The sequence below is a fragment of the Thalassophryne amazonica genome, chromosome 12 (genome assembly GCF_902500255.1).
Source record: "Thalassophryne amazonica chromosome 12, fThaAma1.1, whole genome shotgun sequence".
Classification (NCBI taxonomy): Eukaryota; Metazoa; Chordata; class Actinopteri; order Batrachoidiformes; family Batrachoididae; genus Thalassophryne; species Thalassophryne amazonica.
Window position 1 is genome coordinate 30,072,614 of NC_047114.1, and position 19,049 is coordinate 30,091,662.

The 19,049-nt window shown below is 43.1% G+C and overlaps 1 protein-coding gene across 1 annotated transcript; it reads left to right on the plus strand.

The window, feature by feature from the left end:
* The first annotated feature begins 1,979 nt into the window (after positions 1–1,979).
* LOC117521191 (SUN domain-containing protein 1-like) lies at positions 1,980–6,480 on the plus strand. Its single transcript, XM_034182540.1, has 6 exons — positions 1,980–2,028; positions 4,745–4,861; positions 5,067–5,163; positions 5,931–6,046; positions 6,198–6,371; positions 6,469–6,480. The coding sequence occupies exons 1-6, from the start codon at positions 1,984–1,986 to the stop codon at positions 6,478–6,480; spliced, it is 561 nt and encodes a 186-aa protein (XP_034038431.1). The 5' UTR covers positions 1,980–1,983.
* Positions 6,481–19,049: the final 12,569 nt, after the last annotated feature.

The following is a 19,049-nucleotide window of genomic DNA, read 5'->3' on the forward strand; positions in this document are numbered from 1 at the left end:
TCAGATTGAATACCAGAATGACGTTGTTTCTCCTGCACCTCTTCAATCCAGCACCACGAAGAGTGGTAGGCTTCACCTGCAAATATCTGAATCTCACTGATTATTTGTGTGTGTTGATGAGATTGATGCTGGCTGATGGGTGTCTAGATGTATATAATGTGAAATTTTGAATATTTTAAAATCTTACTGGGTATAACTGTTTGCAGATGATGTACTGTTATAACCTCCAACAACTGTAGGAGGGGAGATTGTGTGAGGTATCATAAACACTGATAGCTAACATGCAGGTTAGCAGAGTGCTGCCCTTCCACTGGTTTGCTTTGTACTTTATTACACTTAGCGTCCCTGCGTAGTTACAAACGGAATCTAATTAGTCAAAGAGAAGCTGTATATGAAGTGTTTTGCTGTGTCTGGATTATAAAACTACTTGGTTTTTCATTTCACAAGTCACTTAAATTCTGTAGACTTTCAGGAATGACCAACTTTTGAAATATTACATCCTGTTTCAGAGCAGTGTTCATTGTTCTTGTTCATAATATAGAAATACAGTCACAAGTAAGGAAGAGATTCAGGATATAAAACTTTGTTTTTAGTGCAGAACTGTCAGCAAACATTCTCAAAGTTTCCAGCAGTTTATTGGAAGAAATGCTGATTAATGTGAGGACTATCTTTCATGTTCTTGATAATAATTTTTTGTTATTGTTTCCAGGATTCAGCCATTCTGCCTGTTGCTGTGCAAGAACTGCTCACTCGTCTTCTGGTAAGAAACAGATTGTACACTGTTTTTCAAGAAATACACAGCTGATTTTTTTAAATTATTATTTTAATGATAATTGTTTTGTCAATGCTGTTGACGCTGTCTTGACCAAATGGTTCATTTTTTGGTCAGTTTTTGAGGCTGTAATCTGATGCAGTTTTATTACGTTCTCTTATATTGTAACATATTTTTAGTTGGTAAAATAAAACAGTCGGATAACCTGAGAAAACAAGATTTCTATAGATATTTGCAAGTGCGCCACTATATTAATAAAGAAATAAGTTTCCTTCTAGATGTGCAGGAACTGGTGCTCAAGGAAATACTAAATTCATACAGGGCAAAATCAAAAAAAGGTCTAATATCTAGATGATATAAAGGGTTTATGAGTAAAAAAATCATATTCAACACAATATGTAAAAAGGAAATGGGAAAAAGATGGCTCCATTACAGGGGCGTAGGTTTGCATATGGACCATAGGGACAAGTCACAACCAATATTTTGGGATGGCAAAATAGTCCCTACCAATATTTAGAATTTTTTTTATATAACAAAATCATTCACTATTTTTTGCGAACTCGATACTATAATTTTAGTCGTCACGTTTTGTGTTTTCTACGTTGCCAGAGTGACAGGGTTACCATGTTGCAATTTCATTAGCTCACGTTCTTCTCACATGGACGTAAACAAAGCGCATCTCGTGGCAGGCAGTGCTTCATTTGTAAAGTGGGAGGTCCCGGAGCGCAGAGGATGGGTGGCTCCGGTGCAGTGTTGCCAGATGTACGATAATTATCGTATTTGTACGATAGTTTTGCCCTCTGTACGATCAATAAATGTACGATCAATAATGGGAAAAAATCCAATATGTACGATAATTTCAGTTGGTTGCCCAAACACGCATCTCTCTCTGACACCCAAGAATCATTTTGCAGGTGTTGCACTCAGGCGGCATCAAATGCTGGCTTTGGGCGACCGGGACAAAGTCATTTGAAAGCCCGCCCTCTCCATACAAAGTAATGACTTCCCATCCAATCTCTGCCGTGACAGGAAGATTCCCCAACCAACATCTTTTTTTTTTTCGAAACTTTATTTCAACAAATGCAATAACAAACGAACAAAACACAAGAGCAAAGAGATATACAAGAAGAATAAAAAAAAAAGTTCCTTATGGAGGTGTCAACATTTTTTTCTGTGTTCAACAAAATCTGCACAAGTGGCCATGGCATCGGATGACGACAGCGACCTCGAGGTTGAATTCGACTCTTTCTAGTCTGGTAATTAACACGTTTGTGTCCCTTCACAGAAAAAAAAATCTTTCTAGTCTGGTAGTGCATTTGCTTGTGCATTTGCGTTCTTTTTGTGCCATAGTTTCCCCATTACTATAATTACTGTTTAAAAATGTGACATAAAATTCTTTGTAAATTAAAAAAAAACAAACGCTAAAATAGCTACGTTGTATGCGTTTTGTTTGTGTACGATAATTTCTCCCAAAATACGATAATTTTGAGGTTTTGGTACGATAGTTTCATATTTCATATCTGGCAACACTGCTCCGGTGCAGAAAAACAAGAAGGGCGGAGAAGAGGGGTTGCGAACAATGCTGTGCGCCACACTTAAAATAAACTGCACACCCACACAAACAGGCACGCACACCTTCACAAATGACACTAACACCCTGCCTTTTCCTCAAAAATTACTACATTTATGTTTGCTGTCTGTCTCTGTACTTTTCTGTCACTTTTGCGCTCTTTTTCATACTTTTCCCTCGTTTCAAAAGTCACCGAACGCACTTTACCGTAATATATGCAACATATAGCACACTGTTGGAAAGCACGGGTTCTTGGCTTGCTGTCAGTGTTGAAATTTTTCAGCGTGAGGGCTTACATGAGAACTTACGGTAATGAGAATCAGCGGCGCACTAGTGTGAAACTTCCGTGTTTTTCCTCTGCGTTATGACATCACAGGCTTACGTTTACCGTAATACACCATATATATCATTGTAAAGCCCTTTTTTTTGTTGGCAAATTAGGTTGCCAGATACCTACAACTGCATTATTGATGAAGAGAATAGATTATACATCTTGGTTGCAAAAACTTTTTTTTTGTTAGCTCCACAAGTATTTTTTTTGTTGTCTTGTTCTCTCAGGTGTAGGCCTATAGAATAGATTCGTGATTTTGGGTGCAATTTTGTTATTTAAGCTATTTGTTTGTCTGCCTACACACTTAATAATGTAAATAAAGTGTTAAATTATTCAGCATTATGTCGTCATATGTTATGTATTATGCTGTACTTGTGCGTCTAATGGTATGAGTGGGTTAGGGGGTGGTGGTGGTGGGCAGGGGGGCGGGGGGTGGTATTGTCCCTACCAAAGCTGAGACCAAACCTACGCCCTTGCTCCATTATAATGACTGATGAAGAGTGGCGGGGTTACTGTACATCTGTGTGGAAATGCACAAATTCACACTCCTGGAGAGAATTCAGTTGGAAATGCTTAATTAAATTTTTTATCACTCCAAAGCAAAAAACTTTTTATAATGGGGAGGAACCTAAGTGCTGGAGACAGTGTGGAAGCCAAGATGCCAATCATTGGCACATACTGTATTTTAGGACTACCCAATAATAAAACAATTTTAGAAGGATGTGCACAAAAATATGGAATCCATATTCAGGGTTACAATACCCTTTGAATTTACATCTTTAATTATGGGTCGGACCGAAATGCAATCAAACAATGTATATTTATATAGAATTTTTATAACTGCTGGCAAAAAAGCTGTGACCAGGCACGAACATCTCCCTGAACCACCAAATCTTGAAAAATGGATAGAAATCGTGAACGAAATATCCCAGATGGAAAGAATGACTTTTTCACTCCAGTTACAAATGAGTAAATTTTCAGAATTATGGTCAAAATGGTCATTTTATGTTCAGGCAAACCAAAATCAATAAGCAGAAACTTTGAACGTACAAGATATGTCAATATAATGAAAAGGTACTTGGAAAAGTGAGAATTAGTGCTTCTATGTTTTTTCTTTTCCTTCTCTTTCTTTTTTGTCAGTTTAACTAAGGTTATCGAGGTCAGTCTTGAAGATTAAGTCTCTTGGTGATGTTTGTGTTTTGTTATAATGCATCCAATGGTTTATAGTTCTGTTTTATTAATAAAAAAAAAAGAAAAAAAAAAAAAGAAAAAATGAATGAAACGTTGGGAATGGAATTGGTCACCGGTCACATTCTAATTCTGTGACCATGAGGGAACACCAATGTATGTCCTGCAGTTTTCTCAATGTTCCTAAATAAATAAATAAATAAATAAATAATAATAATAATAATAAAACAGTCAGAAGAAAAAGTGAATATTCAAGTTAAGTTTTCAAGTCATAGATCTTTGCAATAAATATTCTAAGTGGTTGAACAACATTATGTAAGCAAACTAAGTCGCGCAGATTTCAGTGACCGCACCTCCCTGTGAAACCGAGATGGAAGTGATGAGTTGGTGCACAGTTTTACACACAAAAAAAACAAAAATAACACACAGTACCAGTCAAATGTTTGGACACACTTTCGAAAGGGAAAATCTAGTGTTCATTGTTGCTGAAGTCTTGTGTCAAAAAAATGTTTCAACAAAAAAGTTACAAATAATAAACATAATACTTTGAAGAAAGTCAGAATCTGATTTCAGACTCAGATCAGGCTGTCCTGAAGAAAAACTCAGTGACAGTCACACCATATGAATCAAAATCTGTAAACCATCTCAGTAAGTGGATCCAGACTAACTCAGAGGACTGTAAGAGTCACCTTATTTCAGGTCAAAATTATGTTTGATGTTTGGCAGCACTTGTGTGAAATGACAATTTGTAAAGTGAAGTACAAAATATACAAGTTCTGATCTTTTTACTGGTCTGACATTAAAATCATTTCTTCATTAAATTATCCTTGACTATTAAGATGAAGACAAGACCTTGACTTTATTTGTCTTGTGACTGTCCCAGGAGTTGTTGCCCATCAAGCAGAGACATCCTGCTGAAATCGGTTCTGTCCTCGACACTGACAGTCTGACCCCAGAGCTGAAACAGGCCTTGGAGAGGTGGTTTGCTGAGCGCGTCAAGGTAGGTGGATCTAGAAGTTATGTCGACACGAGAGATGATATTCAACATTCAGTCACAACCACAAGAGATTTTCAATTAGATTTTGTTCTTTTACACAAATCTTTGTCATTAAATTGTGATGAATGTTTTACAGGCAGATGGAACATGTTGTAATTTTAATCTTTTTGTTTTGTGTGTGTCCATTTGCATGTTGTATCTTCATCAGGAGTACGATGAGATCAAGCTGCATGACCAGCGGTGCTCAACAGGCTGTGGACAACCCGCAGCTGACAGGATGGCTGACTTTGCCCTAGAGTCTCTAGGTTGGTAAAACCCTCCATGTCTTAGTCACGTGACTGTATTCATTAGAATTTGGTTGCAGGTTTGATTCTCTCTGTGGCCACCAATGCTACAATTGTCTGTTCGGGCTGCATGTATTGATTATTTTTAGTTAAATTTAATGTGATAACTTTGCTGGACTCATTTGACATGACTTTCTGATTGAGAAAAATGTTAAACAGGACTCATATTGTGGTCAGACATTTACATTCACATAGAAGGAGGACTAGCTAAGAATTCTTCATCACAACCTCAAACCATCAGCCAGATGTTTGGAACTTGGACACAGTCGGGTGTTCCAAGAGGAGAATGACACCAAACACACATCAAAGCTGTCTGTGGAACTGATAAAGCACGCTAACGTTCAGCTTTTGGACTGGCCATGACTAAATCCTGACCTCAACCCTGTCAAAAATGTCTGATCTTTGCCTAAAACAAAGGTCTGTGCCATGAAACCAGCAAATTAAAACTTGGGCACCAAATTCTACTTTAGATTTTTTTTTTTTTTTTTTTTTTTGCTCATTAAAGATGTATGTTGTTCAGTCATTACATCCCAGAAAATGAACAGTTCAGAAAAATCATTGAAAGCTCAATATTTTAATGACATTCATGATCACAACTCTGACAGTTGTGTTAAGAGTTAAGAGTTTAATTTCCTCATAGCTTTTGTTTGCCAAAGTTTATATAGTTTTTTCTTTGGTGAAGGTTATTTTGCTTTACATTGAATCAGTTATTGTTTTATTCTTGGTAGGTTCCATGGTGGTCCAAAGCCGGAGTTCTCAGACGTACCACGGTGGTTCAGGCTGTGGGCGTCTCTTTGGTTTCTTTCGGCGGTGCAGCTCACAGAGTCCAAACGTTGTTATCCAGGTATGTTTTTTTTTTTGTTTTTTTACCAAAATCTTTTTTGTTTTTGCTTGGGTTATTTTTGCCACAAACTCTTTTCTTCTCTCTGAAGATATTGTCGGTAAAGATTATCGATTGTTTACTGTTGGGTCTGATTCCTGCTCTGTTATTTCAGGGCCACTCAGTGCTGTTCCCAGGGAAGTGTTGGCCATTCCAGGGTGCTGAGGGGACGCTTCTCCTCTCCCTTTCACGCCCTGTCAAAATTAGTCACGTGACACTGGACCACGTGCTGCGCAGCAACTCCCCCAGTGGGCACACCGACTCAGCACCTAAGGACTTCAAAATCTATGTAAGTGATCACATTCTAGAAAAAAGAAATGTGGAACTACACAAGACTAATTTATTTTACTGAGAGAATTGCTGAATTGTTGTTTCCCTGCTCATAGATATGCTGTTAATGTGTTAACAAACACAGTGTTGACTGAACTGTGGGAATCATGTTTAATTCAGATATTCTGAAATGTTGCCATCAGATTAAAGAAACTTTGACTGCTAACAAAATTTGAAAAAAAATTGTAGCTGTTGAATTTGCTTCAGTATTTTAAAAAAAATATATAGATGGAACATTAGGAACTGTTTTACATTAATTATTTTTAATATTACAATGAATTTCAATTCAGTAGTTGATTGATAATTATTTTATGTTTAATCCATCCCTGAACATATGCAACATAGTTAATGGTGACTCTTTTCAACAAAAGGAAAAACAAGTTGGTTTTAAACTGTAAACAATGTCAGAACACAGTAAGATGTTTTATTGTGAAAGGGTAATGCTTATGCTCGCGGTCACAGGGGCCTAAGCTCATATTAAATTTGATGTTATTTTTATCAGTTTTACATAAATAAAATAAAATGACCAAAATCACGTACTGTGAGATCACTTTGCTAATCTGTAGTGTTTTTCATTTTTGAGTTCTTGTCGTTATGCTCATTAGCATTGTAGTTAGCATAAGTGGTACGTTCTCAGCTTTGGTTCCTTTTTTTTTTTCTCACATGTTCTTACTCGGTCTTTCTCAGGGGCTGGTCAGCGAGGAGGAAGAAGGGACTCTGCTGGGGAAATTCACCTACAATCAGGACGGTGATTCGACTCAGACCTTTGAGCTTCCTGTGAGTCCAGAGAAACTGATCTTGTTTTGACTGCAGTATTTTATCTGGCGGTTTTAATTTGAATCCTCTGATTTTTACTAGAAGGCAGCAGCCTGTTGTCCTGCAGAACTTCACACATTCTAACAGTAAGAACTTTGTTCTCCTCTCTGCCTGCAGAAACCCAGTACACGTGTCTTTATCGCTTCCGGGTCCATGGAACGATGGCCTCCACGTGATGATTCAAGTGGCCACAATGTAGATATGTAAATAAACAAATATTTAAGTAATGAAATGTGTAAATAAACTTATGTGGATCTTTATTCTTTGTTGATTTTTAGATACAAAGTATATAAACGTATATAAAGTAATAATTGAAAAACTGCATTAATGTGGTGTCACACCACATGATGTTTCAGGCACTGAGCACAGCCCTGAACTGAGGAGAATTCTATTAATTTTATTTCAGTTTAAACTTCCTGAAATGTGCTTGGGACAGCCACACCACTTGAGCTTTGTCATGTTTGGCTGAAAAATGTGAAAAAGTGGATGATTAATTACATAAAAACTGTATGTTTACATAAACCTGCATTTTGGAACAGAAGGTTTTGAATAAATTCATTCATTCATTTTTTGTGCATTTGACACACAGAACGACAAAAAGCCCATGTCACGAGTCACAACAACCACCCATGTATGTGTTTATGTGTATTTATCAAATCTAAATTATAAATTGATTTAAAAGCAAACAGTGATATTGATTCTCCATCATGGATTGGAGTATCAATTTCAGTCTAATTCTTGAAAACTGACTGTGCTGATTTATAACTTTGTTTTCCTTCTTTTAACAAATTTAAACACTTCTTAAAAGGCATATTTTTTTCTGATTCCTAAAAGCCCAAAATAACAAACTTTAACTTAATCTCAATCTCTGTTGTATGTTTGTTTTACTTTTGTGAATTCAGATCTAATATGTTGATTTGAATCTTTAACCCCTTAAGCCCTAGAGCCTATTTCACCAAAATCACATACCCATACATTATGATTTATCTCTTAGCTTGTACAAGGTCAAAAATACAAAAGTTTGGATCAGCTAAAAGATAGGTTGTAGAGGATGTTGTGGATGCAAAAAATTGAAAGTAAATAATACTTGGTAGGAGTAAATGAGTTTTTTTTTTTTTTTTCCAAAAAATGAATTCCAACTTATGTCTTTATTTGCTTGGCGTTTCAGCTGTGGTTAGTTGATATGTGATTGAAGTGAATACTTTTGTAGAGGAGACTTCACTTGACAGTTTGATGTATAATAAGTATATGTTGGTGTCAGCATTGGTTAGTTATGAGTGTTCAAATGTTCCAAAACATGGTAAGTCCCCAAATTTGGGGACTTTAGGGTTTAAGAGGTTAAACTGAATGCAGGTGAGTATGTGTGTTGGCTCTGTCATAAACTGGTGACCTGTCCAGGGTGGACCCTCCTCTCACCCACTGACTGCTCTCTTTAGCTGCTGTTGAGATCTGCTGACAGTAGGTGGCGACTTTACCATGAAAATGTCTGCTGGACACATGAAGGGTTCAGACACAAAAATGAAAATTTAAAAGGAAAAGGCATTAGTAAATGCACAGATTTACATAAATAAAATGTAAATAAAATGCTCACATTCTTTAATATTTTGCACATTGATAGTTACAGAAGCAAACAAGTGCATGCTGGCCTCATCTAACAATTTGAGGTTTGAAACGCAACACTTTTGGTTTTGCTCCCATTTTGTATGAGATGAACTCAAAGATCTAAAACTTTTTCCACATACACAATATCACCATTTCCCTCAAATATTGTTCACAAACCAGTCTAAATCTGTGATAGTGAGCACTTCTCCTTTGCTGAGATAATCCATCCCACCTCACAGGTGTGCCATATCAAGATGCTGATTAGACACCATGATTAGTGCACAGGTGTGCCTTAGACTGCCCACAATAAAAAGCCACTCTGAAAGGTGCAGTTTTGTTTTATTGGGGGGGATACCAGTCAGTATCTGGTGTGACCACCATTTGCCTCATGCAGTGCAACACATCTCCTTCGCATAGAGTTGATCAGGTTGTCAATTGTGGCCTGTGGAATGTTGGTCCACTCCTCTTCAATGGCTGTGCGAAGTTGCTGGATATTGGCAGGAACTGGTACACGCTGTCGTATACGCTGGTCCAGAGCATCCCAAACATGCTCAATGGGTGACATGTCCGGTGAGTATGCCGGCCATGCAAGAACTGGGACATTTCAGCTTCCAAGAATTGTGTACAGATCCTTGCAACATGGGGCCGTGCATTATCCTGCTGCAACATGAGGTGATGTTCTTGGATGTATGGCACAACAATGGGCTTCAGGATCTCGTCACGGTATCTCTGTGCATTCAAAATGCCATCAATAAAATGCACCTGTGTTCTTCGTCCATAACAGACGCCTGCCCATACCATAACCCCACCACCACCATGGGCCACTCGATCCACAACACCCACACGACGCCACACACGCTGTCTGCCATCTGCCCTGGACAGTGTGAACCGGGATTCATCCGTGAAGAGAACACCTCTCCAACGTGCCAAACACCAGCGAATGTGAGCATTTACCCACTCAAGTCGGTTACGACGACGAACTGGAGTCAGGTCGAGACCCCGATGAGGACGACGAGCATGCAGATGAGCTTCCCTGAGACGGTTTCTGACAGTTTGTGCAGAAATTCTTTGGTTATGCAAACGGATTGTTTCAGCAGCTGTCCGAGTGGCTGGTCTCAGACAATCTTGGAGGTGAATATGCTGGATGTGGTGGTCCTGGGCTGGTGTGGTTACACGTGGTCTGCGGTTGTGAGGCTGGTTGGATGTACTGCCAAATTCTCTGAAACGCCTTTGGAGACGGCTTATGGTAGAGAAATGAACATTCAATACACGAGCAACAGCTCTGGTTGACATTCCTGCTGTCAGCATGCCAAGTGCACACTCCCTCAAATCTTGCGACATCTGTGGCATTGTGCTGTGTGATAAAACTGCACCTTTCAGAGTGGCCTTTTATTGTGGGCAGTCTAAGGCACACCTGTGCACTAATCATGGTGTCTAATCAGCATCTTGGTATGGCACACCTGTGAGGTGGGATGGATTATCTCAGCAAAGGAGAAGTGCTCACTATCACAGATTTAGACTGGTTTGTGAACAATATTTGAGGGAAATGGTGATATTGTGTATGTGTAAAAAGTTTTAGATCTTTGAGTTCATCTCATACAAAATGGGAGCAAAACCAAAAGTGTTGCGTTTATATTTTTGTTGAGTGTACATCTGAACCATACATACACACACACACACACACACACACATACATATATAGATATATATACACATTTAAAAAGGTTCATTTTTGACTGAAAGTAAAATCAAATGTATAATTTTGTGTTACATTACAAAATAAAAAGCAACAACTCAAATGTTCATGTCATGGATAATAAAGTAGGATATGTGGCTGCTGAATATTAAAGGATAATTATGTCATTTTTGAACCTCAGATCTATTTTTAGATTGTTGTGGGTTCAACTTTTCTCTCAGGACTAAAAAGATTTTAATGGGTCGAGTTTGCTCTTAAAAAAATCACAGACTGAACATCTAAAACAGTTTTATACAAACAGAAAACAGCTGTAAAATGTATTTTGTGGTCACTGAATATGCTGAAGTTGGGAAGCATGCAGAGGTGCACGTGTGCATCTTGACCTCAGGAAATGTAAAGGAAAGCTTTAAAATGACTCATCAGAAAGGCAGCTGCTTACCTCAATGTTCATCTGTGGCAGAGCTGCAGGAGTGCAGTAAATCCAAAGTCCATAAAAGATCAACACTGATGAATTATTGTCTTCTTCTTAAATCAAGCTTACATTCTTATTTTTCAAATGGAGAATTTTTTGACATGGTTGACAATTGAGATGAATTCAGAGTATTTACAAGTGATCAATGTCAAGTTAATGTAAATTTGCAACTATTCTTTGCAAAAATATTCAATTTTTTTTCTTTCTTCAGCAACATTAATATGATTTACTTGATTTTTTTTATGTATTTACTAAGCTCAAGAAAAATAAATTATTCATCTTGTACATACTGTGGGACCTAAAATGTCTGATACTTTTCATACTTTGTGTCAGAAACGCGGTCCAAAACACGACTCAGTGGATTTGATTCTTCAAAGCTGAGCATCAGTGTTATCTGCTGCACTGTTTGTCCAATCACAGCCAGAGTTGTTGTGTCTTGGTGGCTTCCCTCAGTAGTCAGTTTTTGAAAACTGCCCTCCTATAGACAGATTTACCAAACATAATACTGTTTGCAATTCTTAATGATTGATGCAAAGTCCAAGTAAGATCATGGTGGATATTTTACCATAGCAATGGCCTCTTTGTACATTTTTTTTTTAATCTGAGGAGGTTAGAAGTATTTTATGCACTATTATCATGAATAATATAATGGATTTCAATGGCATACACCCAAGAATGTTAAAGGAATGGAAACAACCAACCAAATATTTATTTTCAGCTGGACTATATTCTACATGCTATATGCAATCTTCAAACCATATCAAACTGTCAAGTATATATGTAGGTAACTATCAGGTCTGGTTGACAGATGAAATAGGACACAAATGCAGGACTCAGACACAAAGCTCTGTATGTAAAAACAGTTTAACTGTGATAGTAAGTGGGGTCCAGTATACAGGAAGGCAATCTAAAATGAGCAACAGTACAAGGAGCATCAGGCTAAGGTGTGGCTGAGGAAAACAAGCAGGTGGTTGAAAATACAAAAAGAGAGCTGGAGAGAATGCACTAGGTGCATCAATCTGGCGAAGGACTGAGGGATCTGGAGTGCTATATATACAACAGGAAGAACCCAACAAGAGAATACACACACAGGAAAGCTACAAAACCAAGAACATATAACAAAAGAACACAACCAAACCAAAACATGAAAATAAAGCCAAACAAAATGCACAGCCTGACAGTAACCTCCTGTCTTTGTGTTTCTGTGGCTTCCATTAGGATTCAAAAACCTGACTTCTCACTTTTGAGACCTATGGTCTACCACAGCATCTCTCAATCCTAGTCCTCAGGACCCAAAGTACTGCACATTTTCTATTTCTACTATTAAGACTCAGGAAACTAGAAACTGTTAAACATTTTTTTCATAGAGATATTTTACAAAAAGGAGAAGATAACATTTGGGGCTGAGAGTGTTTGGGTATACTGAGCTTGAATCCTGCCGTTGGAAGAAGGCAGGAGGCAGATCCTATCTGCGGTGTCTGACAGGGACCAAATGGTGGTAGTGGGGCAGAGGAGGGTGTGGTCCTGACCAGCAACCAGGGTGACAAATAGAGAACAACTGGTGGAGATGGGGTGGAGGAGGGAAGGTCTTAGCCAACGACTGTAAGCAGCAGAGACGTGAGAATTGTCATCTTGAAATGACTTGGATGCTTCCTATTGGCTGAAGCAAAATGCTAAATTGTTTGCTTCTTATTAGAGATATGCTGTTACTGTTACAAATCTGATTGAAAGCTTGAACACATTGAAACGCCTGCTTATTGATTTTTGCCTGAAAAGGATTTGAACATCTGCACCTTGGACTGAAATACTGGTGTTGATTAAAGGACACTGAACACCTCCCACCTGTTTCCTGCATTTGCCACCTGCTTTTACCACCTGTCTGATGCAAATGGGCACAGGTGGTCTTGAACTGGGAATCTTCAACTTTGGAAGTAAGCGCACGCAATGCTTGGCCACCATGCAACCACATTAAAAAACACACATGAAAACAACTAAGAGACAAAGAAAAACAGTTTGATAAAACAAACAACAAAACTAACTCAAAAATAAAAAACATATGGATTTATATTAAAGCAGATAAAGAAAATAAAATGTAAGATGAGCTAAAGAGAAAAATAGTCAACCTAAATAAAAAGTTGGGTGAGGGAGGATTTGAATAATTCAAGGTGATCCCAAAACTTACAGGGCATCCAAAATTCAGAGAAAACAACGTGAATATGCCTCAGGCAGCAAAAACTTAAGTATTTAGAATGAGTGGCTCAAGATACAAGAAAGGTTCAAGGAAAGTTTGGACATGAAGAAACAAAGGATGAAGAAACAAATTCTGACAGCAAAAGCAAATCGGAAATAATGGTGCAGTCTGAGGGACAGGTAAACATTACCATATGTGGAAAAACACAAATTGAAAACCAAATTAATAAAGGAACTTCATGATTTCAAATCTGAATTCAGAAAATATTAAATTTGAATTCAGTGGTTTTAATATGGAAATCAACCTTCCTCTTTCAGCTGCTCCCATCAAATGTTTCAGTTTCACCTTGTCCTCTGCATGTCCTCCTTCAACACGGACTCCTTCATCTCCACCTCGATGCCGAGATATCGTCTACCTTAGGAGGTAATTTGTTCTCAGCCATTGTTTTGTCTACCACAGACAGTGTTTGCTTGTGCTATTTTTGCAGTAGGTTTTGTGAGTGCTCGCAGCTGGAGGCTGGGTTTGGACTGACGTCTTCACTCCAAACCTTTGATAAGTACACATACTACTGCACGTGCCAGCTTTCTGAATGAGAGGTGGAGGTGGAGTTCCACCATTGTTGTTACTGGGTGTTCACACACCCACATCTGATTGTCTCTGCTCCATGCCAGCAGTACCAGATCCGACACACGGAGACGGTGGCCACCTGGGGTTTTCAGGACTTGGTGGCTCCAGTATTCTCCAGGTTCGGTGGCGGAGGAAATTGTGTGGTTCCGGTTCTTCTCAGGACAGACGTCCTCTATCCTCGAGCCTGCCCATACGTCACCTTTGTTAATTGACTATTGTACAGATTCTGTAATCTGCTGTGTTTGGTTGTGCTTTTCACAACAGTAAAGTGTTCATATTTGACTCTTTCATTGTCCGTTCATTTACGCCACCTGTTGTGGGTCCGTGTCACTACACTTTCACAACAGGATATCTCGGCCAGCGTCATGGATCCCGAGGGGCGTCAACCATCTGTTGGACAGCCAATGGGAGAGCAGGATGCACTGGCGTCTGCAGGAGGCGTGATTGGTGAGTTGCAGCAAATCCTCACTGCCTTTACTGCTTGGTTGGATCTGATGACCGAGCAAAACATCATCCTTAATCGCAGGATGGAGGCTCTCACCGCACAGGTGGAAGCGTGCGCTCAGGGCGCTGCTGCAGCTCCTCCTCCTGCCGACCCAGTGCAGAATATCAACGTTCCACCGGTCGTTCCACGACCCCCCCCTCCTTCCCCTGAAGCATAAATAAGTCCCCCAGAGCCGTACGGGGGTTGTGTGGAGACGTGCGCGGACTTTCTTATGCAGTGTTCGCTCGTCTTTGCACAACGTCCCGTAATGTACGCGTCTGACGCCAGTAAGGTGGCTTATGTCATTAACTTGCTTCGTGGTGAGGCACGCGCTTGGGCTATGGCGCTTTGGGAGCAAAGTTCACGGCTCCTTCTCACATATGCTGGGTTTGTGAGGGAATTCAGAATGGTTTTTGATCACCCTAATAGAGGAGAGACCGCTTCAACAGTGCTGCTGTCAATGAGACAGGGGCGCCGGAGCGCAGCCGCTTATGCAGTCGACTTCCGCATCGCGGCTGCGAGATCCGGCTGGAATAACGCTGCGCTCTGCGCCGCCTTCATAAACAGACTGTCGTCGGTCCTGAAGGAGCACCTGGTAGCTAAGGACGAACCGCGGGATTTGGATGGACTTATTGATCTCGTTATACAGTTAGACAATCGGTTAGAGGAACGCCGTCAGGAGCGAGACGAAGGACGTGGCCGGGCACGCGCCGTCCCTCTCCCTTCCGGGTCTGAAAAGGTTCCGCCCTCCCCACGCTCCACAGCCGCAGTGCTCCGTGGGGCAACAGCACCCCCTGCTGATGTTGCTAGGGAGACGCACAGGGCCAAGATAAGATCAGATGACAGAATGAGGAGGCTGGTCCACGGGGAGTGTTTTTTCTGCAGCTCAAAGGAGCATATACAGAAAAACTGCCCCAAACGGCCAAAACGACAACACTCGCCTTTAGAGACTGGGCTAAAGGGGGGTCATAACATGCACGTGGGACACACACGTATTGCCACACGACTCCCAGTTACAATCCTGAGTGGGGATTTAACTCTTCAAGCCCCAGCACTGGTGGACACGGGGTCAGAAGGGAATCTGCTGGATAGCAGATGGGCTAGAGAAGTAGGGCTCCCTCTGGTGGCGCTCCCTTCGCCATTGCAGGTGTGGGCACTAGATGGCACCCTTCTCCCTTTAATCACGCACAAGACACATCCAGTAACTGTGGTGGTGTCTGGAAATCATCGGGAGGAGATCGAGTTTTTTGTGACTCCTTCTACCTCCCGCGTGATTTTGGGCTTCCCGTGGATGTTGAAACACAATCCCCGGATTGATTGGCTGTCTGGGGTGGTAGTTCAGTGGAGCGAAACCTGCCATCGGGTGTGTTTAGGATCCTCGGTTCCTCCCGGTTTACAGGCTAAGGAGGAGGTCAAAGTCCCCCCCAATCTGACAGCAGTGCCGGTTGAGTGCCACGATCTTGCTGACATCTTCAGCAAGGATCTGGCACTCACCCTTCCTCTGCACCGTCCGTACGATTGTGCTATTGATTTGATACCAGGCGTGGAGTTCCCGTCCAGCAGGCTGTACAACCTCTCACGACCTGAGCGCGAATCAATGGAGACCTACATCCGGGACTCATTAGCTGCCGGGTTGATCTGAAATTCCACCTCCCCGATGGGTGCAGGTTTCTTTTTTGTGGGCAAGAAAGATGGCGGACTCCGTCCATGCATTGATTACAGGGGGCTGAATGAGATTACGGTTCGCAATCGATACCCGTTGCCCTTGTTGGATTCCGTGTTCACCCCCCTGCATGGAGCCAAAATCTTTACAAAACTGGATCTTCGGAATGCGTATCACCTGGTTCGGGTCCGGAAGGGAGACGAATGGAAGACGGCATTTAACATCCTGTTAGGTCACTTTGAGTACCTGGTCATGCCGTTCGGCCTTACTAATGCCCCCGCAACGTTCCAAGCTTTGGTAAACAATGTCTTGCGGGACTTCCTGCACCGATTCGTCTTCGTATATCTGGACGATATTCTCATCTTTTCTCCGGACCCTGAGACTCATGTCCAGCATGTACGTCAGGTCCTGCAGCGGTTGTTGGAGAACCGGCTGTTTGTGAAGGGCGAGAAGTGTGAGTTTCACCGCACTTCTTTGTCCTTCCTGGGGTTTATCATCTCCTCTAACTCCGTCGCCCCTGATCCGGCCAAGGTTGCGGCGGTGAGAGATTGGCCCCAACCTACAAGCCGTAGGAAGCTGCAACAGTTCCTCGGCTTTGCAAATTTCTACAGGAGGTTCATAAAGGGCTATAGCCAGGTAGTTAGCCCCCTGACAGCCCTGACCTCTCCTAAAGTCCCCTTCACCTGGTCGGATCGGTGCGAAGCCGCATTCAAGGAGTTGAAACGACGGTTCTCGACTGCACCAGTGCTGGTGCAGCCCGACCTTGAAGTGGACGCCTCTGACTCAGGGATAGGAGCCGTGCTATCCCAGAGCGGAGAGACCGATAAGGTCCTTCACCCGTGTGCCTATTTTTCCCGCAGGTTGACCCCGGCTGAACGGAACTATGACATCGACAATCGAGAACTCCTTGCAGTGAAAGAGGCGCTTGAGGAGTGGAGACACCTGTTGGAGGGAGCGTCTGTGCCATTCACGGTTTTCACTGACCATCGGAACCTGGAGTATATCAGGACCGCCAAGCGGCTGAACCCCAGGCAAGCCCGCTGGTCATTGTTCTTCGGGCGTTTTGACTTCCGGATCACCTACCGCCCCGGGACCAAGAACCAGAGATCAGATGCCTTGTCCCGGGTGCACGAAGATGAAGTCAAGACTGAGCTGTCGGATCCACCGGAGCCCATCCTTCCGGAGTCCACTATTGTGGCCACCCTCACCTGGGACGTGGAGAGGACCGTCCGGGAGGCCCTGGCACGGAGCCCGGACCCCGGAACAGGGCCGAAGAACAGACTCTACGTCCCACCAGAGGCAAGAGCTGCAGTCTTGGATTTCTGTCACGGTTCCAAGCTCTCCTGTCATCCGGGGGTGCGAAGGACCGTGGCAGTGGTCCAGCAGCGCTTCTGGTGGGCGTCCCTGGAGGCCAATGTCCGGGAATACATCCAGGCCTGCACCATCTGTGCCAGGGGCAAGGCAGACCATCAAAAGGCACAAGGACTTCTCCAGCCGCTTCCTGTGCCTCATCGCCCCTGGTCCCACATCGGCCTGGATTTTGTCACGGGCCTCCCGCCGTCCCAGGGTATGACGACCATCTTCACGATAGTGGACCGATTCTCCAAGGCGGCCCACTTCGTGGCCCTCCCGAAGCTCCCTACGGCCCAGGGGACTGCTGACCTCCTGGTCCACCACGTTGTCCGTCTGCATGGGATACCAACTGACGTCATCTCGGATCGTGGTCCCCAGTTCTCCTCACACGTCTGGAGGAGCTTCTGCCGGGAAGTGGGGGCCACTGTGAGCCTCTCGTCCGGGTATCACCCGCAGACCAACGGACAGGCAGAACGGGCCAACCAAGAACTGGAGCAAGCTCTGCACTGTGTGATGTCCGCACACCCGACGGCGTGGAGTGAACATCTGGCCTGGATCGAGTATGCACATAACAGCCAGGTGTCCTCTGCCACCGGCCTCTCCCCATTTGAGGTGTGTCTGGGGTATCAGCCCCCATTGTTTCCTGTGGTGGAGGGAGAGGTCGGTGTGCCCTCGGTCCAGGCCCACCTGCGGAGGTGCCGTCGGGTGTGGCCTTGTTGAAGGCCCGGACGAGGGCGAAGACCCATGCAGACCAGACAGGAGGTGTGGTTATCCACGAAGGACATCCCCCTCCAGGTGGACTCACCAAAGCTCAAGGACAGATACATAGGGCCCTACAAGATCCTCAAGATCCTCAGTCCTGCCGCAGTGAAGCTCCAACTCCCAGCTTCACTGCGGATCCATCCCGTGTTTCATGTGTCTAGAATCAAACCACACCACACCTCACCCCTCTGTGCTCCCGGACCGGCGCCGCCTCCTGCCCAGATCATCGACGGGGAGCCGGCTTGGACAGTGCGCCGGCTCCTGGACGTCCGTCGAATGGGCCGGGGGTTCCAGTATTTGGTGGACTGGGAGGGGTATGGACCCGAGGAACGCTCCTGGGTGAAGAGGAGCTTCATCCTGGACCCGGCCCTCCTGGCCAATTTCTACCGCCGCCACCCGGACAAGCCTGGTCGGGCGCCAGGAGGCGCCCGTTGAGGGGGGGGTCCTGTTGTGTGGGCCGCCAGAAGAGGAGGTACTGCTGGCCCACCACCACCAGATGGCACCCTGCCTGGAGTGCGGGCTTCAGGCACGAGAGGGCACAGTCACCATGGACACAGCCGGGAGTGACAGCTGTCACTCATTATCTCACAACAGCTGTCACTCATCTGCACTTCATCTTGCCACTCCATAAAGACCGGACTTCATCTCCACCTCGCTGCCGAGATATCGTCTACCTTAGGAGGTAATTTGTTCTCAGCCATTGTTTTGTCTACCACAGACAGTGTTTGCTTGTGCTATTTTTGCAGTAGGTTTTGTGAGTGTTCGCAGCTGGAGGCTGGGTTTGGACTGACGTCTTCACTCCAAACCTTTGATAAGTACACATACTACTGCACGTGCCAACTTTCTGAATGAGAGGTGGAGGTGGAGTTCAACCATTGTTGTTACTGGGTGTTCACACACCCACATCTGATTGTCTCTGCTCCATGCCAGCAGTACCAGATCCGACACGCGGAGACGGTGGCCACCTGGGG

Coding starts and splice junctions, on each gene's coding strand:
- LOC117521191 (XM_034182540.1), top strand. CDS start 1,984: ATGACGACAGCGACCTCGAGGTTGAATTCGACTCTTTCTAGTCTG. Junction 2,029..4,744: donor ATTCGACTCTTTCTAGTCTG/GTAATTAACACG, acceptor TGACTGTCCCAG/GAGTTGTTGCCCATCAAGCA. Junction 4,862..5,066: donor GGTTTGCTGAGCGCGTCAAG/GTAGGTGGATCT, acceptor TATCTTCATCAG/GAGTACGATGAGATCAAGCT.